Consider the following 25,434-nt stretch of genomic DNA (forward strand, 5'->3'; position numbering starts at 1 on the left):
TAAGGGACGTTTTGAAGCATTAATTGTAAGCGATGACGAATTTCGCTGTATATACATATCTCTCCGCTTCTTCTTTTTTTTTTTTTTTTTTTTTCATATATAATATTATTCTCTTCTAATTATGCGAGTCGAGTCATGTCCCACCGCCAACCTTCCTTGATTTTTCGTCGTCTCTGTATTGTTCTGTTCACACGGAATTTAATAATAAAAGCCATTGTAGGCAGTAGCTAGGTTGATGACAAGTCTGTGGCTATATATACGCATGCTCTCTCTTCCGAAATTAAGCGCCAAGGAATTATATCTCATATATAGCTACCAAGCAAGAGTACTATTCTCCCTAGCTAGCTCGCCTTCCCTTCAATGGCTCAAGTGATCAAAGCCGGATACTGGTATTGCCAGAGTAACTTCCCGGTGGAAGACATAGATTCCTCCCTTTTCACCCATCTTTTTGCTGCCTTTGCCAATGTGAACGCTACCAGCTACCAAGTCGTCTTTCCAGAAAGGTATGAGGTGCAGTTTGAGTACTTCACCGAATCAGTGCGAAAACGAAACCCTGATGTTAAAACCATTCTCTCCATCGTCGGAGATCCTTCCATCTTCCGTTCAATGACTAGCCGTCCTGGCTCCCGGCAAACATTTATAGATGCCTCCATCTATCTAGCCCGGAGTTACAACTACGATGGCCTCAGCCTCCACTGGCGGTATCCCTACACGAGCGAAGAAATGGCCAACCTTGGCTCACTCCTCACTGAATGGCGAGCTGCCGTGAACGAAGATTCCCGGTGCACTGGAGAAGCGCCGTTGCTTCTAACCGCAGCGGTGTTTTACTCCTCAGACTATTGGTCTTCCTTGAAATATCCGATTCAGGCTATCTCAGATAGCTTGGACTGGGTCAATGTATGGGCCGATGACGTGTACACCCCCGATTGCTCACCCAAGCTGACTGGACCGCCTGCTCCATTGTACAATCCAACAAGCTGTGAACTTAGCGTGGACAGCGGCATCAGAGCTTGGATTCATGCAGGTGTGCCGGCCAACAAATTAGTCCTCTGCCTTCCATTTCATGGACGCAGTTGGCTTCTGGTGAATGCTGAGAACCATGAAATATTCTCGCCGGCGAACGGACCGGTGCCTGATAGTGACCCCATACCATATAGCAGAATCGAGACTATTGGTGCCGTAAAACAGTTCGATCCCTCGTATGTCACGGACTATTGCTATTCTGGGACGACATGGATTGGTTATGATGATAAAGATAGCATTTCTACTAAGGTTAGATATGCCAAGAAAAAGGGATTGCTCGGTTACTTTGCATGGCATCTCGACGACGATGACACTGTTCAGTGGACTCTTTCAAGGGAAGGTACGTAAAATATTAGTATAAATTCATTCCAAGTACGTACGTATACTCATGCATGCATATTTAATTAAAATTTTTCCAAGAAACTGATCATCTTAATTAAGTAATATTGATTATTACTCTATATCGTATCCTTATTGAAGTTAAAGTAGTACTCTTCCAATTTGAATTTGTATGTCTTCAAGATTCTAACTTGTAGCTTGTTCTTCTTAATTATTGCTGTGGCAGCTTCTGAAGCATGGGATAATGCGTGATGGTATCAGTAGAAGCTTCTATTACAGACATTAAGGCCAATAATTAGATGTGTCGTGCGTGTTTAGAAGCTTGTATTATCCACAATAAGGCCAATTAACATCAGGTGTGTTGTAAGGCCAATAATCAGACCCGCGTGTATTTGTAACATAGAAGCTTGTATTATCAACAATAAGGCCTGTAATCAGATATGTCGTGTTTAGAAGCTTAATTGTATTAGCTACATTAATAAGGCCAATTATAAAATATGGTGTGTTGTATGGCCAATACTCGGATGTGCTCTGTTATTTCCAACATATATATAGAAGCTTTTATCATCCATAATAAGGCCAATAATCAGATATTTAAGTTGTTTTTAATATCTTGTCTTATCAACAATAAGACCGATAATTAATGGATACGTACGTACGTAAGTACCTTGTCTTATTTTTAGTAACGCCTAATGGGGTTTATATTGACTAATGATAGAGTGATATTTGTTAGCTTTTTAGTGGTCGGCAAATTCAATATATGTCAAAATGTACAGGGTGAAGTCGGTGCAAAACTTAATTCAAGACATAAAAATTCAGGGTTGTGTATGTACGTAGTTCAACATTGACCTACTCACGATAGTACGGTAAAATGATCAAGACATTTAGGTAAATACAAACTTTGTGACGTAACAAAACAACAACTGCTAGAAAACAAACACCAGAGCTCAAGCACAGAATACAAACAACAAAACAGATACAACCACAAGAGCTCAATCACAGAACCAAAAACAATTATAAAAGAGAATGAAGGTTCCATCTGTGGATAATAGAACTATCTTTAGCCTCAAGCTTAATTGGAGCTCTAGCCAAAATCCTGGACCGCTCCTCCCACCTAATCTGGCCAACAATGGCTTCCTCTGTCTTGTGAGAATTTTCATCAACCAGGGCATTTTTTTCCTTCCAAAGATGATAGATGCAAACACCTAGGCAAAGCTTTGCAAGGCAGACTTTAAGACTTTTACCCTTCAGCTTAGCAACACTCCAAACCACAACTAAGTCCTAGTCAAATGGAGGAGAAGAAAAGCCACAATCATGCATGATAGTATACCAACTGTTTGAGTAGTAGTCAAAATGTGTTTTTTTAACTATTATATATTTGTTGTTTTTGTTTTTCTTATTGATGAATTTATTAAAAATAATATATATATATATATATATATAAGAAGAGTACGTGGATGCAGTTGATCACTATTCGTCTCAACATATGCGAATAGTAATTTTTGCTAATCGCATATATATGCATCCGCATATATAAATAGTAAATAGTTACAGATAGCAGATGCGAACGATTAATATCGACTTGTATGTTCAACCCTAATTAAAACATAAAACTACTAGTATCATTTTGGAGTCTTGAAAATGCCTTAAGCTTGCAAAACATACAATGAGCCTTTTCATGATTTTGAAACAAAAGGAGCCACCCTTCCTATTTATTTATTTTTTTTCAATTTTTTTTTCAAGTTTTTTAAAGTTTTTATTTTTTAATTTTTTTTTTATTTTTTAATTTTTTTTTTTTTAAATTAGGCATAAGACACATGTTAGTTTCTTAGAGGTGTTAATATGAGCTTCCATCAATTTTTAGACGGGAAGTTGAATGGAAGTACCATCTCCGTCTTTAACCATAAGCGAAGTACTATCTACAGTATGAAATGAATCAAAGGAGGCAAAAAATAAAGTTGTTAAAACTTAGAGGATAAAAACATATTTAACCCTAGTTTTTAATTTGTTTCCACTAGAAGCACTAGATAGACCTCTTTTCTAGCCTTTATTTTTGCCAAATATTTAACGTAAGATCATGTATGTTTTCTGCATTACTTTTATTTTATTTGCACAGAAAAAATTGAAAGTAACTGCCAGCCCAATATAATTTATGAGAACTTCACTTTGGCATATTTAAGTCACTTTGGCATATACAAAATACTCTTATTTATAGGAGAATTGATATAAATAAGTATGATGTATAATCAAATCTATCATATTTAATTACCATCAAGCCTAATTATAATTAATTTTATAAAAAATAACTAATGACAATATCATATTAACATATTTTATGTAACAGTATAGGGACCCAAGTACTTACTAGAGAGAAGAAAAATATGTAGTCACTCTTGTGAAATTGTTGGCAGAATATATGGAAAATGTTGCACATGCAATTACATCTTATTGATTTTTCGCATTGATTGGTTAAAGGATTCAGTTGAGTTTCAATTAAATAAGAGCTAGTTAATTGTAAGTGAAGCTTACAATTAAAAGCTGGGCATGAACACTATATTAAAAGCTGCTTTGAGTAGAGGGATGAGTAACTTTGTTTTTGTTGTTTACTCAAACGCCCTCGCCATCTTCGTCCTTCTTGTAGCTTCCATCGTCTTTTACAGGTTCACATATTCATCTGCTCCAACTCTCCTAAGAGGACTAGCAGCAGATTCCCAACCATTTTCCCTATGTTTAAGGAACAAAATTACTTTTTGTTTCTCTATAAAAAAATACCCCACAATAGATTCCCTTACTTTTCCCTATATCAATTAAATATTAGTTTTTTACTCTTATTTTATTCTTTTTCTCTCTTTCCTACTTTTTCTCTCTTCCTTATATCAATTAATTATACTTTTTTTATATTAAAATAATACATAGGGAATGAATAGTAGACATGTATACATTGGGAATCACTATTCATTCCCAACCCCCTCATCTAAATATAGGGCATCTGCTGTGAGAGGTTTTTTGATGTTTTTCATGAAATTTTTCCTAAATATAGGGAATGGAACCAATATAGGATAATTGCTACTAGTGCTTTAACTCAACAACTACTTTGCACTGCACAGCACTGTTCGAACTTTAACATTTTATTTTTTTACTTTGATTTGCAGAAAAAGAAGTCTTCCTCCAGTAAATTCTTCAGTTTTGTGTAGAATTTTTCTTCTTGGCCTGCTAAGGTACTTTTCTTGTTTAATTGAGATTATAATAGCAAGACATAAATGGGTATTTTGATAATTCACAGAAATCGATCACAACGCATTAATCGACAACAAGTGAAGCTTCAGCGAAATCCATCGATCATTTCATAATTAGCTTATCTAACGACTGTTTGAGGGGTACACGGCCAAGTCAAAATGAGGTTTCTTGTTTAATTAATTAATTATTTATTTATTTATTTAATTATTATTATTATTATTATTTTAAAAAAAAAACTCTTAAACAACTTAAAGGTCACAAAACCAAATTTTTTTAAAATTTATGAAAACTAAAGAATGTGAAGCAATTTGTTTGAAATCCAACATTACTTGATTGAAGTTAGGTGGCTCAGTAGTACTGGTTCGGAGGTTACCCGGTACTAGATTGGTAGTGGGCCAGCGGTTTGAGAAAGAACTACTCAAACTCGAAAAATGATTTACGAAATTTAAAAATGTAAATCATTTTTCAATACTAAAAAAAAAAAAGTTTGGTCAAACTAAAAATATTTTTGGTTTGATTATTATGTTTGGTTGCACCAAACACAAAAAAAACATCATTCAAAAAATATTTTTGCCAAAACAAATTGAACATTAATTATTTTGTCAGGTATAATTCTACAAGATTACAGTAAATAAGAACCTCCTGCTTATACTTTACAAATCAAAATAATTGAAAATACGGTTAGAAAGCCACTTTGAGAAGTTTCTTGTGATTTTATAAAATAGCAATGTGTGCGAACTCGATCACCACCAAAGAATTAATACTTATCTTCTTATCTTCGAGCACGTCCATGTAATCCCAAGAACGAGTGCCTTGCAATGAAATTAATTTCCTCTATATTTCAGCATCAAGCTAGGTGTTTCAGCGGAAGAACCCTATTATTACGTTTCTGACAGAAGAATCAAACGCATTAAATTTTAGGACCACAAAGAAATGGACTTCTTCTTCTTCTTTTCAATTTTTAATTTTTTATTTATTCTAACCTAGATCCAAATGGACTCTTTTGAAAAGAAGCACTCTTAAAAATGTTTTTACTATCATATATATTAGGGAAATGTGTTATTTGCACATCATTTTGGTGTACATCAAATTTTTACCAAGACACATTGGGTGTGAGACCTATGCATGTAAGTTCTATATACATAGGACCTACATGCATGAATCTCACACCCAATATATCTTAATGTACACTTGATGTACACCAAAGTAATGTACAAGAATCATTAGCCTATTAGAGAATGAATACTTGAGATCAAGTAAATACTCAAGAGTTAAGAGTATATATGCGTTGTTAAGGGATAGAAAATCTTTATGATAAATGTTGATTTGTATTGCCTAAATGAAAAGATTTAGATGATTTGATTACCCTAATTTAAGAGATTTGTAACCCTAATTTAAGGGATATGTTTGTATTTGAAATTATTCAAATTATATATAAATCTTTTTAAATAGCTAGAGCGTACATTTCACTCAAATCATATAAAAGAAAGATGTAATATATAAAACTTTAATGTGTAGATGTAAGTTATAAGTCGAACTACCTTAATCTTTGTGTCTTTCTCTTTCTCTTTTTTAATATTTTTTTTTATATAATTATTAGTTTATAAATAGAGATATGATCATTTGTCACTTCAGGATACAATTCTTGACTACCTTGCCTATGTGGCAAGATGGTCCTTAACTAGCCTCAAGATTTTTTTTCTTCTCAAAAAAGGAAAAAAAAAAAGTTAGGGTTAAATACAATTCACCCCCTGAAGTTGTTGGTTATTTTCAATTTGGCTACCAAAGTTTAAAAAATTGCAATTTACCCTCCCAAAGTTGCAAAAATTTTCAATTTAGACACTCCCTCTTTGGTTTGACGAATTTTGACTACTCCAAAACGACGTCGTTTTGCCCTTTTGGAGACACCCAATAGAAAGCTGATGCGTCTACATTCATTAAAAAAAAAATTATAAAATCTAATAAAAATAAATAAAACAAAGATATTTATTTAAAGAAAAAAAAAATACTAAGGGGTGGCTGCTCAACCGGCAGCCACCCCCAGCCACTTAGGATGGCCGTGCACCACCCCCAGCCCTAGGTGTGGCCCGCAGCCACCCCTAGCACCAGGGAGTGGCTGCGCGCCACCCCCGGCAACCTCTGGGGGTGGCTGCAACCTCCCCCATGGATGACGGCCACCCCTAGATGGGTTGTAGGGGCGGCCCGAAGGCCACCCCCAGCCCCTGGGGGTGGCGCGCGGCCACCGCCGGCACCAGGGAGTGGCCGTGCGCCACCCCAGGCAACCTCTGGGGGTGGCCGCAGCCTCCCCCATGGGCTGGGGGTGGCGAAGCCACCTCCAAAGGGGTGGGCAGCCACCCCCAAAGGTTTTTTTTTTTAAAAAAAAAAAAAAAATAATAACAATTATTTTAAAAAATTTGTAATTTAGCCTACAAAGTTTCTAAAAATTTTAATCCACCCCTTAAAAGAGCAAAACGACGTCATTTTGCCCTCACAAAAACGATGACGTTTTGGAGTGGTTAAAATTCCGTCTGGTTTGACAGTCAAACCAGACGGAGTGCTTGCATTGAAAATTTTTACAACTTTGGGGGGGTACATTGTAATTTTTTAAATTTTGGTAGCCAAATTGAAAATGACCGACAACTTTAGGGGAGTGAATTGTATTTAACCCAAAAAGTTATTATGTGAATAAAAATGATAAAAAATTGTGTTTTAGGAGTACGTGCGCGACGGTATGTTGTTTTATGCAGAGAAGTCTTGCCCTTCTAATGTACCTTTCCAATCTCTGTTTCGTTTTGAAATTTGTGGGTGGGGTGCTATAGTACTATAGTGGCGCACGATACACAGAAGCGAAATTATTGTTCTTTAAATTAAGGGGTAATTACCTTTTCCCCCCATGAACTACCGGCCAATGTCATTTTGCCCCCACGAACTACCACTTCGACCAAAAGAGAGCATCAAACTACCATTTTTACACACTTTGCCCCCTTCTGTCAGTTTAATTCATGCAAAGACGTAAATGCCCTAACTCAATTTCAAAAATGACTTAAATACCCTCGTTTAAAAAATAAAAAATAAAAAAAACTAAAGAAAAAGGGGTGGCGGCAGGAGGTGGCTGCCGCCACCCCTGAGGTGGCCGGGTGGCCTGCGAGCCACCCCCAGAGGTGGCTCCGGCCACCTCTGGGGTGGCTCGCGGCCACCCCGGAAGCTGGGTGGCCGCGCGGCCACCCTAGAAATGACCTAGGGTGGCCGCGTGGCCCCCCCAGGTTCTGGGGAGGCCGTGCGGCCACCCCTTAGGCTAGGGTGGGCCGCGAGCCACCCCTTTTCCTTCAGGTTTTTGGGTTTTTTTTTTTTTTTTTTTTTTTTTTTTTTTTTTTAAATATATTAATTTTAATATTTTTTATTAATTACTGTAGAGGGTATTTTGGTCTTTAAGTCAAAATTAACGGTAAAAAATGGCATATTCCATCCAAAATTAACGGAATTCCTGACGGAAGGGGGCAAAGTGTATAAAAATGGTAGTTTGATGCTCTCTTTTGGTCGAAGTGGTAGTTCGTGGGGGCAAAATGACATTGGCCGGTAGTTCATGGGGGGAAAAGGTAATTACCCCTTAAATTAAAAAAAAAATAAAAAATTGGTTTTTCTTTTTTCTTTTTAGTTTTTTTTTTTTTTAAAAAAAATATTTTTATAATTTTCAGCTATTTATTTTCGTTTTTCTTTTAAAAAAAATCGTTCTTTTTTTTATTATTTTTATTTTCTTTTTTTTTTATTTAATTTATTTAATTAAAAAAATAATTATTATTTTATTTTTAATTTTTTAATTATTTATTTTTAGTTTTATTTTTTCTTTTTCTCAAATTTATAAGGGCATTTTTTGTCTTATTCAAAAAAAAAAAATTAAAGTCATTTTTGTCTTTTTGTTAGTCTTAGGAGAGACATTGACATTTTTTGGTAGTTTAAGAGGGGACATTGACACAATTAGTAATTTGGGGTATACGTTGACAATTGAATCATAATTTCAGGGAGATATATGTATTTTTCCATTTTTATTATTACTTTATAGAGAAAAATACAATTTATCTCTCCAAACTATCAACTATTCTCTAGATAGCCCCCCGTACTATAAAGCTTAGACTTTGACCCCCCAAATTACCAAAACTTTTGAAAAATTCATATTTTGACGAAATATCCCCATAATACCCTTGCCACATGTAATTTTTCAATTAAAAAAAAAAAAAATCAAAAAAACTCAAAAAAAAAAAAAACCAAAATTTTATTTCTTATTTTATTTTTATTTTTTTAAAAAAAGATGGGTGTTTGAGGTGGCGCTATTTCCCAACTGAGACCTGATCTTCCCGACACCTCTCCAGTCATCATCCGTTTGCAACACCGTGATGATCGATTTTATAGCTCGGCTAGGCGAGTTCTGGTTTTCAATCATCAGCTTGTTGATCTCGGTTGAGCTCAAGCTCGCCCTACTTTTGGAAAATATGCACCTAAAACTTGCTCGTCGTTTGTAACAAAACAAAATTCATATTGGAATCGTTCATAACCTTTGAAAGATCAATATCATAGACATTGAATGATAGAAAATTAGTCATGTCTGCGTTCGGAGAGGCGGGGATGAGTTTGTCGAGCTGTATGCATGCATCATGCCCAACGATGATGCTGGAAAGAAGCAGTATGTCCTTCTGTCGATCGCAATATTTTTTTTTTTTAAAAAAAAAATTAGTTTTTATTTTTTTTTAAAAAATAGTTTTTATTTTAAAAAAAAAAAAATTAATTTTTTTTTTCTAATTTTTAAAATATTTTTGTTAATTTTTATTTTTTTTAATTGAAAAAATGACATGTGACAGGGTTATCATGGACATATTTCGTAAAAAAAGATGCATTTTTCAAAGGTTTTGGTAGTTTGGGGGCCGGAGTTAAAGCTTTAGTAGTTCGGGGGGCTATCCGGAAAATGATTGGTAATTTGGGAGGGTAAATTGTATTTTTCTTTAATTTATATATAGAGATATGATCGTTTGCCACTCTATGACACAACTCTTAACCACCTTGCTTATGTGCAGGGGCGGAGCTACGTACCTCTGGCCTTGGGGGGGCCTGGGCCCCCCAAGGCCTGGGGTTTCTCCCAAAAAAAAAAAAAAATTCTTAAAAAAAAAATTAAAATTAAAATTTTACTTCTAAATTTTTGTATTTTTTTAATTTTGACCCCCTCAAATTATTTTTTTTCAATTTGGCCCCCCCAAATCCTAAATCCTAGCTCCACCCCTATTTATGTGGCAAGGTAGTTCCTTAGCTCGTTTTATGATTTTTTATTTTTTATTTTTTTTAAAAAAATCAAAGTAAAAGTTGCCACCTGAACAAAGGTGATTAAACATTGTATCTTGAGATGACAATGTATTGTATATCTATTATATACATATATAGCATTTCTCTATGAAAAAATGTTGCATATTGACCATAAAATCACGTTACATTACATATACATGATTTTTGGCACTAGTCATATATTGGTTTACATCACGGGCCAAAATTGTCAGTAAGCTTTATTCATATAAAATAGTAAAAAGTAACGGGCTTGACGGGTGGCCGGTTAATTAAATGACAAAAGATAGCGGAACCTTAAGAAACGGAACACGTATGCAACCCGGCCAATACGGATCCGGATCCTCTCCATTTCGTTTGAAATGGAGAGGAGCCGGTTGATGGTTAAGATTGTCTTAAAAAGATCTAAGGTTATAAATTTGCCACATCATTTAAAAGCTAGTAAACGGCATCTAAAAGAAAACGTTCAACGTTATCGTCAAATCCCCTACTCTTCCATCCCCATGTCTGGTAGAAAATCTGATCCCCAAGAGGTTGGGTGCTTAAGACGGGAAAGGTGCTCGAACAAGGAATCGGCGTCGCGGAGATCAATGTCCCTAGCTGGCGTTGTCGAGGACCTTGATGGCCAGGTCCCCGTGGAGGATGGCTCTGTAAACGGGCCCACACTTGCCCTCTGCTAGCTGGGACTCCTTGCCGAAGTGTGATATGGCGGCGATCAGATCCTTAAAAGTCAGGTTGATCAGGGGCTTCTCAAACATCACCACTGGGGCCGACCTTGGTTCTCTGATGTCGGCGACCCATGTTGTCCCTAACTCGGTCTTGAATGAGAACGGAGAACGGCCCCAATTTCTCGTACTTGAACGGCAATTGGACCGGTTTGGAGATTGCCCACTTGTTCTTTCTCGTCGCTGTTTTCCTTCTGTACAACAAACTTTTGTGTTTGTTTATGGGATGGAGTTTTTGGAGGGGTCTGGGAGGTGGAATATGAATTCTTGGCCTTTGTGTTGTATTAATTGTATTTCCATAAAACATTGAATACAACTCACTAAAACAAATAGCGTTAATAATCCATTCCAGATGATTCTACAAGCTTCCATTAATAATCAATCATCCTCACTCAGATGATGCCATCTGTCCCATCTCTTTCCACATGATGCCGGGTGCATCTCGTTTCATGAGCTCCCCAATTTCCACCAAGCGCCATAGAATCCATTGTCCTGCTTTAGTTCAATAGCAGAATCCATTGTCTTTCTTCTCATTTGGGTGCTCTAATACGTACTTCCTTAACCCCTTCCCGTCCATACTCACACACAAAGCCCTCAACTCGGGCCTCGGAGGGGAAACCGAATCTGAACCCACATCACCACTCAGGTCAACCTGGATTTGGGTCATCTGGGTCTCCGAAATTGATGAAGGGTCTTCTGGGTTGGTTTGGCCGATCTGACCTTGTGAGGGACATGGTTCAATTTTGGGGGTTAACTTGGCCAACTCAGTGCAGTGGGTCTGAGTTTTTTTTCCAACTCAAGCGATTCCAGGAGGTGGAATCATTCTGTGAGCAAGTTCTGGAGGGCAATGAAGTGAGCGTCGAGGTCGGACCACGTGAGAGACCAATGAAATCTTGGTGTTTTTGTTGTATTAATCAAAATGGAAAACCCATAATGAATGAACGCCGATTTGCCAAATTTCAGGTACGTGGCTGGGCTAAATTTTCCGGTGAAGTTGTTAGGCGAAATGTTCAAGAAATTAAGGCCAATGAGTGGAGGGAAATCGAAAGGGAAAGTACCGTTCTTGGAGTTGTTGGACAAGTCTAAATGCTTCAACGATGGAAGAAACGAAATGGGTTTGATATTGCCTGAAATTTTGCAGCTTGACTAGAACAACCAATGAACCACAACTCTTTCTCCAATTCCATGGCCTTCACCATCATCGTCCGATCAGATTTTCTAGCAGACATGGGATGGAAGAGGAATTTAGGTTTGGATGGAAGAGGGATTTGACGATAACGTTGAACGTTTTCTTTTAGATGCTGTTTACTAGCTTTTAAATGACGTGGTCAATTTATAACCTTAGATCTTTCTAAGACAATTTTGACCATCAACCGGCTCCTCTCCATTTCGTTTGAAATGGAGAGGATCCGATTCCGGCCAATACAGACACGATACAGGAAAAGGAAAAGACAACTGCCCAAGCCAACCTTCAAATATAATAATCTTTCTTTTTATTTTTGTTTTGACTTTATTGTCCTGATCAGAATAAAAAATAATAGAAAAATGGCAATGCAAAATACACGAACAAACCTATGGAGGCATTGCAGCCCTACAAATAATCAAATCCTACGTCACAGATTGAATGAAACATGCCATAAATTTATATCTATGATGATATTAAAGAATAAGAAAAAAAACGAATGACTCTTTTCGTGTGACTTTCATTTACGTTGTTAATTAATTAGGGTGTGTTTCTTAAATGTAGAAGAAAATGTTGGATGATTGATGAGAGGACCAAATTTTAAGACAGATTTGTTTCAATCTATTGAATTACATATATATGATTAAAATGTTTTTAATTGAACAATATTTTTTAGAAAAAGTAAATTTTGATGTTTAGTTTGTACGAAAAAATAAACGATGATGAAAAATATCTGGCAACTTCGGATAAAGATTTGACACTTTGAAAAGAAGAATATTAAACTCAAAAAATAGTTTAAGACAAAATTTAAAAACAAAAAGCCATTTTTCAAAACTAAACAAACTTTTTTAAGTCAAATTAAAAATATTTTTGAGGTCATAATAAATACTAAAAAATACGAGAATATTTTTCACTAAAATAAACCGAGCCAAGTCTTTCTTTAGAAAGGACTTTAAGATAAGGTACGTATTTCTAGTTATCGTTGGAAATGCTCTACATCTTGCAAAAAAAAAAAAAAAACAACAGCAGGGGGACAGAGAGTTATTGTGCACCCTGTGGCAGTGGATAGATAATGATGATTAACGTGTCAAAAGATCACATCAAGCCACTACTAAACAATCCCTTTTTTGGTAAGTCAAGCCACTAACAATTACAAGTAGGAAAATAAATTGATAAGCACGTGCCACGATGCTCCGAATGGTCCAATAAACGGCTATCGGAATATGAGCATTGGCAGTGACGAGCTCCGATGTGTCCGGGGTAATGTACTGGGAAGGAAGTTCCTTGAACTCAACGATGCACTTGGTGACATCCAGCATGGCCTTGATGAGGCTGGTAAGTGCCTCAAACTTTGGTTTCAAAGTTTCAGTATACTCCAATATTTCAGGCAATTGCTTCAAGATGGCAAGCCCTTTGGCAAGGGAGTTGCTGGAGTAAAGCTGCGCGACCGGCCAGCCAAAACTCACCATGGTTCACAGCAAAAGCTCCCAATGCTAGCACCACCTTCGCATCCCATGAGTAACTCGAGAGTATGTTGCATATTGCCACAGTTGTCGCATGCGCATCTCCTCCACCCGAACATTTGCAGGATATCTGTCAAAGTGCATTTATATAATATACCAAATTTATAGAACTGACCCTATCCTAAAATTTTTAATATTTTTTTTTAACTATTTTGGTGACCCAAATCACAAAATAGCTAAAAATTGTGCATCTTAAAAAATACATATTTTGCTTGCAGTATGACTACATGAATTTTTTTACGTTTTCAAACAGGACATTTTTACCATTTTTGTTTAAAAACGTATGTTTTGCATGCAGCGGGACTGATCAGGAAGTCTTCCCTTGTGAGGCATCTCGGGTAGGTCCCTCTCCATGCAGTCATGGTGCAAGTGCAGAAAGTGATCACAAACGCTTCATCGAAACCCATCCTTTCGTAAGCTTATCTACCAACTAATTGAGTAGTAGTCAAAATGTGTTTCTTTAGCTATTATTTGTTGTTTTTATTTTTTTGATGAATTTATTAAAAATAATATATATAAAAAGAGTACATAGATACAGTTAATCACTATTTGTCTCAACATATGCAGATAATAATTTTTGCTAACCGCAACATATCTATCCGCATATGCAGATAGTAAATATTTACGGGTAGTAGATGCGAACAATTAATATCGGCTTATATGTTCAACTCTAATTAGAGCACAAAACTTCTAATATCATTTTAGAGTCTTGAAAAGGCCTTAAGCTTGCAAAACATACAATGAGCCTTTTCATGATTTTGAAGCAGAAGGAGCCACCCCTCCTATTTATTATTTTGTCTTTCAATTTTTTTTTCAAGTTTTTTAAAGTTTTTGTTATTTGAAGTTTTTTATTTATTTTTTTAAAATTTTAAATTAAGCATAGAACACGTGTTAGCTTCAATGTGGGTTGATGAAGACTTCCATTAATTTTTAGATGAAAAGTTAGACAGAGGTACCATCTCCGTCTTTAACTATAAACGAAGTACCATCTACAATATAAAATGAATCACATAAGGCAAAAAATAAAATCGTTTAAACTTAGAGGGCAGAAACATATTTAACCCTAGTTTTTAATATGTTTCAACTAGAAGCACTAAAAAGAACTCTTTTCTAACCTTTATTTTTGCCAAATATTTAACGTAAGATCACGTATGTTGTCTGCATTACTTTTATTTTATTTGCACAGAAAAAATTGAAAGTAACTGATTTATTTATTTATTTAAGCTTTCCTATATCAAATTCAAAAGGTTAAGAGTTTAATAAAATCAATATCTAATTATCTTAATGCTAATGGATTACTAGGTAGACCCTTAACAATATCTTTGGACTCAATGCCATGAAAATAAAATTATGTAACGATTTATCTCCAACGACACAATATTATTCACCTTTAGCTCATCCGAACTAGACTTCTCAAGATGTTACACATCTCGATACTACTCTCGTAAAAGCACGCTAGTTTAACTGCAAAATTTTAATAGGCTAATGGTCATCACAGTTTCAAAACGCGTTGTGCAAGAATGATGCGAATATACATATAAATATATACTCATCCCTATACCGAAGCTAGTGGGTTATCATCAGCATTGACCTCTAAGTCGACGTTGATGATCAGCTGATGATCATCAGCGTAGAAGCTTTCGGGTCGACTTATTAGCATTGACGTGTTGACGCTAATACTCAATAGCATCGACTTGGAGGCTTTAAGCGTCAACCAAGTGTCGACACTAATGAGCAAATGTTTTGTAGTGTGTCAATGTCCTCAAAATTATCAATTGCGTTAATGTTTCATCTTAAATTATCAAAAAATCTCAACGTTCCATCAAGACCAACAAAAAGATAAAAATGACCCTAAAATTTTTTCAATAAGACAAAAATGTTCTTATAAATTCGAAAAAAAAAAAAAAATGATTTTTTTTCTTTTTTTTGAGGTGATAGTTTTTAAATTTTTTTAAAAACAATTATTTTTTCTGAAGGGTATTTTTGTTATTAGAGGACATTGACATAATTGATAGTTTAGAGGCATTGATAATGAGGTGATAGTTGGAGCAAGATGTATGTACTTTTCCTATTATTATTTTAATATGTACGTTGTGGCAAAAAATGTTGAGATGGCTTAATGTACGTCACCTTAATTATTTAACGGAAAACACACAAAAGGACACTTTTAAAATCCACGAAATATCTAGGCAATCGAATTCAATTTTTAAAAACTCAGACAATAATCACAAATGACGCGTTATTCATAGCTTTATTTTACATTCATCTTTATTTTTAACTGACCTTATATTATCAATTCCTCTTGCTCGCAGTCAAAATCAAATATTCAAACTCAGAAAGCCTTGTTTTCATATTCGTACACAAAGTGGTTATGGACTTTTCCAGGCAAGCTCTTCTTAGTATGTGGCTTATCACCTTTTCTTTTGCTCAAAAATCAGATTGCCAATAGCTATGTCGTTAGACGATCGATAAGGCCCATATATTCATATGAACTTCTGGGTGTTTGATTAAACCCTTTAGAAGGGTATTCACAACCTTTGATCTTTGCCTGCGCGGGCTGGGGGAAGATAGTTTCGTTGCCTAAATCAGTTGATGTTTGAGGATAAAAGACTAAAGAAAATTGTAAAAAAATGTTGTTAGAAAAAGATAGAAGAAGAAGATCATTTACCAATTTCAAGCGAAATTGGAATCGGACCGTGTCTGTTCAAGGATAGGATCGTGAGCCTTCCATTTAGATGGGCTTTGGAGTTTTTAGAACTAACCCCAGGATATGGGCCTGCCGACTTTGCCCATGTCCCAACATGGTGGATTTTTAAAATCCAACCAAGTCTGGCATTAGGAAATTGTATGGACAATTACAACTTTTTCATGGACAGAATTATTTTGCATGTTAAGAAAAATCAAAGATACATAATAAAGTGTTATTCAATAAGCATGCATCTTTTGGACATATTTGCACATGGAACAAAAATTTCCTCCAGATAGTCTACAAAGCTGTCAATGTCTCTTAGCCAGTCTTGTCCTGGCCTTAATTTATTTAAGCGTATATATATTAATAATTCACATTATTAATTTAATTTTATATATAGATTTAGATAGTAATGTAAAACGTTCATTACTTTATATGCAGAGAGCGGATAATAACCGCAATAATCGCACAAATGTAAATATGTAAAAATGATAACCGTATCATGAAGATGTAGATACTGCTAATAACCACATCCGTATTTTTACCCCTAGTTGCAGGGAACTGATATTGGATCGTTTCAACAAATTTAGCGAGTCTATTGAGAATGCTTACTAAGAGAAATGTCAAATGGTAAATTAATTGATTTTTTTTGTTTTTTTTTTTTTTAAAAAAAAATGTTTTACCACTAAAGAAAAAAGAACTTCTCTGACAATCCTATCATTGGCTCGATTGGCAACACTTTTTAAAATGGGTTTCTGCATTTTTTTAAAAAGTTAAAAAAAAAAAACAAAATATACTAATAAAAAACTCAAAATATAAAACACTAAAAAACTACTTTTAACTTTTTGTTGCGTTACAACCAAAAAAAAAAAAAAAAAAAAAACCAAACAAACTCTAAAACAAACCCATGTAATATGTATCCTCGTGACATTTTTCGTTCGCAGCCTATATGGAAAATGTTGCACATTGACCATAAAATCACATTGATTTTTGGCACTAGTCATTGGTTTACATGCACCACGGGGCCCAAAATTATGCACTAGTCAAGGTACGATTAATGTAGCAAGTTCAGAAAGTGATCACGACGCATCAAATTAATGTCAAGTGAGCTTCAACGAAACCCACCATTTCATATGCTGATAGGCTTATCTACAAACTATTTGGGGAGTAAACAGCCACGTCAAATTGAGTTTTTTTTTTTTTACCTATATTATTATTATTTTTATTTTTCCTCTAAAGATTATGTGGCTTTTAAAAGAAAATGTATTGTAATTTTTTTTTTTTTTTTTTTTAACAGCACTTCATCCGAATCCGTTATATATATATATATATATCAATGCCAACTAAATTAGGCAAGGCTGCTGATTATTGAAAGTAGCAGTCAAGAAGCATTCAGAGTTGCCATTTCCAGGCAAGCTCCTCTTACTCGGAACATCTGGAAGGAGGTGGCTTACTAGCTTGCCACTTTTGCTGAGAAACCGAATTGCCCTGCTTTCGTCGAAGCTTATCTATTAAAGCTGATCACTACACAATTCAGGAACGACTTTGTCAATGAAAGGGTCGTTGAGAACGATGGCATTAATACTTTCCTGTTCGATTATACATTTATACATATAATCCCTTTGTTTCCCCTGTTTGGGTTTTGATTGACAATAATCAGATTTCAGTCAAATGAGGTACTTTCTCAGGGAAAATGCCTACACGAGTGGACCAAGATCCCCTACTAGTGGAGATCCTATTATTAACCTGCTCCCTCCTCTTTGGGCATGGGTCTATGAGACGGGCAGGGGGCTCCCTCAGGCATGGTCTCTCTACAATTTCCCCAGCCCCGACCCTCCTCTGAGAGCAGGGGATTATAAGGCATCCTTATACTTACATGAGCTTATTGTCTTTTGTTTTGTGTTTCTCCTGACTTGGCTGGCCATAGGAAACTGACTTTTCAAGGAGTTATTCGGTTGTCTTACATGGCATATTTGACATGAATATTTATAGAAGATTATTTGGCATCGCTTTAATAAACTAAACTATACGAAAATCCAATTATTTCAGCAAACAAAAGTATTAGAAGTCGGACAGTGACATTATTTTAAGATATTTTCTGACATATTCGTCTCTCATAAATTCGATCATGAGATGCATTATCAGCTCAAGATGAAGGAGATAATGGACAACCCAAGGGGCGATTATTAGTGGTCGTTTTGACTACAACTGCTACCGTTGTGCTTCTACTGGGCCTTGTAATATGTTGCTTACGGAAGAGAATGCTCAAATTAAAAGGTAAAGTTTTTCTACTACATGTACTCACCATCTATAATTGGAAGTGAGGATTCTTTACTACGAACTGCCATGATTGAGGAACTGACACTTTTGGTCATCTTCTCTTCTTTTATATCTTTTTTTTTTTTTCCCTGTTAATATGGGAATGGTTGTTACATCTAAAGAATAAGAGTCTAGAATTAATCATATGGCAGCTGCAGGAGATTTCAATGGCAACGTTCCTAATCTACAAGTTTTTATTTTAACTGACATTGAGGCAGCTACAAGTAGATATTCAATTGAAAATAAACTTGGACAGGGAGGTTATGGTCCTGTTTTCAAGGTAAACTTCCGTTAGACTACATATATTATGGCATTGCCCATCATCATTACAAGTGCTTCAATTTTTTTAGACTAAATAAATTGGCAGAAACATAACTCTATCTATAAACCACTCCCATGCTAATTTTGGCAGCAGGAGTAGAAATTGCCTTGCAGTATCTTAATGATGGAAAGAAAACAATTAATCATGGGTGTCTATTTATTTATTAGGGAGTATTACCAAATGGACAAGAAATAGCAGTGAAAAAGCTTTCAAAAACATCTACCCAAGGGTTTGAAGAATTTAAGAATGAGGTTATACGTACTGCGAAACTGCAACATGTAAATCTTGTGCGACTTTTGGGATTTTGCATTGAGAGGAATGAACAAATGCTGATCTACGAGTACATGCCAAACAAAAGCTTGGACTTCTACCTCTTTGGTCAGATATCTTTCCTGCAATTCAATTACAGTGAATGAGAATGAAATAACATATGAGCTCTTGCATCTTTTGCATAGAAGGCCACAAGCCAATAATTCCTGATGTTGACACTTGCGCCAAACACCCTTTAAACTTAAATAAAGCCAAGGTCATCTCGGTTCAAGCTTATAGGGATACTGGCACAAGGTGTCTTTTAAAATTTTTGGGCATTTTTTCGCATCTTATTCCTTTATTAGCCCAATGATAATTGAATGACTGACTTTTCGCAATCTAATTTAAAATAGACCCTATGAGACGGTATCTATTGGATTGGAGAAAACGCATTGAAATCATTTAAGGGATTACTTAGGGGCTTCTATATCTCCAAGAATACTCGAGAATGACAATTATTCACCAAGACTTGAAAGCAAGCAACATTTTATTAGATGACAAGATGAAACCCACGATCTTTGACTTTGGTATGGCTAGAATTTTCAGGAAAGATGATCATGAAGCAAACACAGGTCGGATTGTTGGAACATAGTAAGTACTTTACCTAAAAAGCTTTATAACCTAAGCTTTCTTGTTAGTTAGATGATTAATTTTGATGTTAAAAAATCTATTGCAGCGGTTATGTTCCTCCTGAGTATGTTAGAAAGGGTGTATATTCCACCAAATCTGATGTTTATAGCTTTAGAGTTCTACTTCTACAAATCATTAGTGGCAAGAGGACTGCTTGTTATTATGGTTTGGATGGGAACCTAAACATCCTAGAATATGTAAGTAACTTTAGTAAACATTGCTAAGGCAACCGTGGATCAAAATCTGACACTTCTTTTCTATTGTTGAGTACCTATGCACATTTCTGTTTTCCAAGTAGTTGATGCTTAATATTCTATAATTTCAGGCATATGAGCTGTGGAAAGAAGGCAAAGGCATGGAATTTATGGATTCTACTCTGGATGATACACTTTCATTGTGCAAATTAATTAGATGCATGCAAATAGCTCTTTTATGCGTCCAGGAAAACGTTAGTGACAGGCCATCTATGTTAGAAGTTTCTTCAATGCTAAAAAATGAAACTGTAGCTCTAACATCTCCAAAAAAGCCAGCTTTTTCAAGGAAAAGAGATGAAGAGGAGAAAAATAAATCGACATTGCAGCCAGAAATTTGTTCTGATAATGATGCAACAATCTCCGAACAGGTAGCACGATGAGCGTAGAGGACTTGTGAAATATAGTTAATTAATTTTTTTTTTAAAAAAATCCCATTTTCCCCATTTTTTTCTTTTAGACCTAGTGTATATGGTCAATTGGTCATTCACAATCACTCTATTACCATCATTGTTGATAAACTCGTATTTTCATAATCCACTAATAATGTACTTCTTCAAGATGTCATGGCACTCCCATTTTCTATACTTCACAGCAAAACTCCATTTTTTGGACACATTTGCCTTAACCAGAAACCGCTTGATTTGCATAAGCAAGGATTACAATATCCAACGGTAATTCACGTTTTAGTCCCTAGTCAAACCAGGAAAATAAACCAAACAATTGATACAAAACTAAAAAAACTAAACCAAACCCATAATTCATATTATTGTAGGGAAAGAACGTTTTCTGCTAACATTTTATACAGGAAAAAATCTAATGGTTTGAAGTTCACCAAAAAGCTTCCGTATTGGTAAAATCCATTACTCACAATTTCAACAGAGTATTAGAAAAATTAGAACACTATAATATCCCAACAACAAAATTCACAACCCAACCCACTCCCCAAACTGAAAGTTATCACAAAGATTATAAATTTCAGCAAAACCCAGAAAGCACAACTATAGAATATCTTTCAAACAAATTAAATATATTGTATATATACCTGCTTGACCCAGTCTTCAAAACCCTTAGCAGCCTCCCTAGTCTGCTCTCCAAGCTTATGATATGTGTTCTCCAACTACAGCGACTTAGAAACATGGGTCTCCTAGGTGAGCTTTTGTTTCTCTCATTTTCTTGCTTCTCAGATCATATAAGCCCATCCCCAGTCCTTGAACCACAGAGAGCAAAGCTGGTGGTTGTTCTTGAAACTGAAATATTCAGAAACAGGTGTCAAAGAACAAAGCTTTGGAGCAAAATTGTGAAGCGAAAGATAAAACCTTTGGACTGGTCGGCAATGGATGCACAAAACTGCGAAATTAATAAATCTCCCTCACTCCAAAGCAGACACTCCCCTCCATCTCTCTGCCTTCGCGCTCCCAGAAAAGAAAACAAGGAAAAGCATCGTCGCGTTCCTGAATGATTTAAAAAATGAACCGTTTTCATATAGAATACCTATATGATGTGGTTAAGTTTAAAATCAAGAGAAGGATTAAATCGAAATTTCTCCATTAAGAGTCAAAATCGGATTGAGTTCAAATTTGGATTCTGCATATATCTCAGTGTTTTAATCATAACTTTTGCGTCAGATATTGGATTGTGATGAAATTAGTGGCGTTGGAAAGCTAATAAAAAATGAAACAAATATGTCAGAAATATCTTTTCCCAAATTCGGACGTTTACTATGTCAAAATCGCCCAACAATAAAAGACCACAATTCTGGCCGAATTTGGAATCCTTTTCCTACTTGGATTGGAATTTCAATCTCTTACATGGACAAGAAGACTCAAGAAACGATTTGTATGGAATTCCCAGAGCTTCTAGGCCTCTCCTACTTGGATTGGAATTTCAATCTCTTACATGGACAAGAAGACTCAAGAAACGATTTGTATGGAATTCCCAGAGCTTCTAGGCCTCTCCTAGTCTCTATAAATAGACCCCTAAGTTTCAAGAGAATGTGTGCTTGGGCTTATGCTTAATTAGATTTAGACAGAAAATTCTTCTTGGAGGCCTGGCAAGTTAAAGAGGAGAAGAACATGACAGGAGGCCATCCCAGCACTACGATGAGCGGCTAAATTCCTAATAGGGTGTTGATGTAGCCCTTTCCAAGTAACAATGGTTTAATTATATTTTAGTTTGGGATTTTCTCTATGCATGATGGTTGTATAACTGTGAGAATTAATTTTAATGTTTATATTCAATCATTATGAATTTCTTATCTTGTCTTAGAAAGTCTTTTATATTGATTGAACTCAATCCTTCATATTTTCTGTGATTATGTGAATGATTGTTATACAACGGTTTTAATTGATATATAATCAAGAGGATTAGATAGACCATGCCTAGGGAAGACGGATTGTACTACACCCTAGTTTAGTGTACTTTAGGTAGACAGTCCGGGCCAACCGAAGATGGGTTATACTATTCCATTGATTGTGTGTATATCCTATTAAAGACGTAGCTAGTCCATGCCTAGGGAAGACGGGTCGTACCGCATCTTAGTGGATTATACTTATTCTTTAGAGGTAATTTCTTGACTACTCGAGTGAGACGAGCCCTTTATCATGCCTAGTATGAATTTTCCTTGTTAATTTACAATTGACCATTGTTATGCGGTGAGTGGTGAAATCAATCCCCTATTCTTTATCTCATCCCTACTATCTTTAAATTTATGTCTTTTACTTTTATGCGTTTATTTTTATAAAACAAAAACCAAATCAAACATATTTTTAATTAAGTTATATTTAATCTTGAAAAACTTAATAGCAATACCCCTGCAGTCCTTGAGGTTCGACACCCTCTCTATAGCCTTATCCTACAAGGATTCGTCCTATTGCGAGTGGTTATTTATTATTGATATATTTTGGTAAACAAAAGACCACATCAATTCCCTTGAGGTACTAGTGCTTACTTGGGTTAGATTCCCTTGAAGCACTATACTTGGGTTCGATTCCCAAGGCATAAAACCATTAGCATGAGCATGTATAACATTATTTTTATGAGTGATATTTTTATGTAATAAGTAGTTTTGCTAGACGTATTGGTATGCATAAGAGTCTCAATGAAAAAGAGTTTATGTATATTTCTATCGGATGATTGCATGATTTAAATGCTATTGTTTTCTAAGTCTCACTGCATCAAAAGTATTATAGTAGGTGATGATGTATGTAGTTGTTTCTAACAATGGAACTTCTACGTATAAGCTTAGCTGTGTAGTATGCTTTAAATGTTTTCTATTAGTCGGTGTTTGCTATATCAGCTATGGGGGTTTTCAAACAAAAGTTTATAAAATTGGTGGCTGTTATAGTGTATGCATGACTAGAAAAGAAAAGTTGGTTCTTTGCAAAAACTTAGTGCATAGTATACCTCTGAGGTCTTAGTGTATTTATTTATGCTAAGGCGGTGGGCTCATAATTCCACCTGTGCGAATGCGGCAACCCCTGCAACCGTACAGACGTTTATACTTTGGTTGCAGGTTTTGCGGATATAGATATTGACTCGTCCGCCTATTTTATGGGATGATATGATTGGAGCATAATGCAATAGTCATAAGTCACGGACTCATGGGTAGTTCACATTTTAGGTATTTTATTTATGGCTCGTGTCCTACGTGGCACATGTATTTGTTGAGCCTATATTTTAGTATGTAATTCGTGTAATATGTTTTATAAGCCTTAAATAAATAGGGTTGTATATGGCTCTTGTTGTAATTAACTGTTATGTATTAGATGTATTTCCGCTTATGATATGTGTTCCAGTGCACATTGATTATTATATTCTGCTGTTAAATGTAACTCTGATTATCAGGTGCATGTTATGGGGCATGTGACATATGTTGGCTGAGCGACATGTAGTCATGCCACTGTGAGGATCCATTTGTATGTTTTTTTTTTTTAAAAAAACTAGTCGTCACACTGATGCCTAGCTCTTCTAATCTCTCGAACCAAGCAAAGACCGTACAATCCGTCGCCGACGACGCTCTCTCTCTCTCTCTCTCTCTCTCTCTCTCTCTCTCTCTCGAACGGTCTACTCCGGCGCCCACCGACCGGATCTCCGACGCCTTTGAAGCCCAGCTCGCTCTCTCTCGAAACCAGCAGACCGGATCTTCGACGAAGTCGACGACGCCAAGATTATAAATTATTACCTCAAAATACTTCACAGAGATAACGATAAAAAGAACGATAGAGCAGACCTTCATCATGATCAAGCTCGTTGGCGTCTAGAGGGGCTTGGTACGTGGGCTTTTTCTTTTATATTTGAAAGAGTAATTTTTTTTTTTTTTAATTGTGTATGGACCTTGTGTTTGGCTGAATCAAAAGTGTAGGAAAGGAAAGTTTTGGGGTTTTTTTTTTTTTTCCTATTTTTCTGACACCAGTTGACGCACGTATAGCATTACTCCAAACTCAGACTTGCCTCTAGGCATTCGATACAGAAAAAAGTTCACAGACAGAGAGAATGGAGTCGCCAGAACAGTGGTTGGAGAAGGCGCTAGTGGATCTATGCCAAAGGGTGGAGACGGGTCTGGGTTTGGGTATGGATACCGATATGATATCGGGCTTGGTCTCCTACTGCGAGCTTGCTCATCCCCAAGAGTACCTTGACGTAATTCTCTCTGTCGCCCACCATTTATTTGATATTGTTTACTTGGTTAGTGGGTTTTACTTTGTATTACAATTTCTGGGTCTTCCTCAAAATCTTCGCTTTCATTGAGATTATGATGAATTTTGTAGTTAAGTTTTTTTCTTCGGGCTTGTTATGTTTATATAATATTTGGTTTCATACGGCTAAACTGAGATCTTTGTAGTCATTGTTATGATTAGAAAGAGTTTCACGGTTATCTTAGACATTGGTGCCTGACGTTAATTGGAGAAAACCCTCTAAAGAAAGGTACTTTAGCTCAATGCTACCCAGATTGTGCTGCTACAGATTTTGATGGGCAATGGGGCAAATAATTTCCTAGATTAGTCAGATTTTGATGCACTATCTCATTCTTGAATTCAGCGTCATTACCAGTAAAACTTGGTAGCAACTTCATAGCTCTAATGTGGTCATACCTCAAGAAGCAAACTTTCTCATTACACTATAAGACACACTGTTAGACATAGCTTCTTCAGGGACATTTAGTTGCTTTTCCTGAAGCTTGTTGTACATTTATTCTAAACTTTCTAAGGTTACGATGTGTTTCATATTGATTTATCATAAGATGAGTCTTTTTTGTTTTTTTCTTCTCTTTTTAAGTTCCTTCGGTTGGTTTTGTTACACAATTGAACTTCTTATATTTTTTTTTCTTGTAAGATTTTGACAAGTCTTGTATGGGTCTGCTTTGCATTTTCATGTATCAGAAAGGGCATTCATATACTCTTTATAGGCTGATCTATCAAGATTATTTTGGCTTTCTTATGCACTCTTTGAAGATGTTAGATTTGTTTTTCATGTCTACAGCTTGTTATGATTTATAAAACCAAAGATTGGAGGACCTTTATGGAAGCTAAGGAAGCTTAAGATTAGAATATCAACTGA

General features: G+C 35.7%; 1 protein-coding gene and 1 long non-coding RNA gene across 2 annotated transcripts in view; both read left to right on the forward strand.

Moving 5' to 3' along the window:
* The window catches only part of LOC133867252 (uncharacterized), a 73,127-nt gene extending 71,304 nt beyond the window's left edge, over positions 1 to 1,823 (forward strand). Inside the window, exon 2 of the long non-coding RNA XR_009900016.1 lies at positions 1,719 to 1,823. This is a non-coding gene — a long non-coding RNA (uncharacterized LOC133867252). The remainder of the gene's footprint in view (positions 1 to 1,718) is intronic.
* On the forward strand, positions 297 to 1,823 carry LOC133867250 (class V chitinase-like). The gene is made up of 2 exons (XM_062303972.1): positions 297 to 1,363; positions 1,589 to 1,823. The coding sequence occupies exons 1-2, from the start codon at positions 361 to 363 to the stop codon at positions 1,612 to 1,614; spliced, it is 1,029 nt and encodes a 342-aa protein (XP_062159956.1). The 5' UTR covers positions 297 to 360; the 3' UTR covers positions 1,615 to 1,823.
* Positions 1,824 to 25,434: the final 23,611 nt, after the last annotated feature.

Source organism: Alnus glutinosa, chromosome 4 (assembly GCF_958979055.1).
Source record: "Alnus glutinosa chromosome 4, dhAlnGlut1.1, whole genome shotgun sequence".
NCBI lineage: Eukaryota > Viridiplantae > Streptophyta > Magnoliopsida > Fagales > Betulaceae > Alnus > Alnus glutinosa.

What these genes read in the sequence shown, in the direction of transcription:
- LOC133867250 (XM_062303972.1), top strand. Translation starts at nt 361, where the DNA reads ATGGCTCAAGTGATCAAAGCCGGATACTGGTATTGCCAGAGTAACTTC. An exon ending in GTGGACTCTTTCAAGGGAAG is followed by an intron (nt 1,364 to 1,588) that starts GTACGTAAAATA and finishes TTGCTGTGGCAG; the next exon opens with CTTCTGAAGCATGGGATAAT.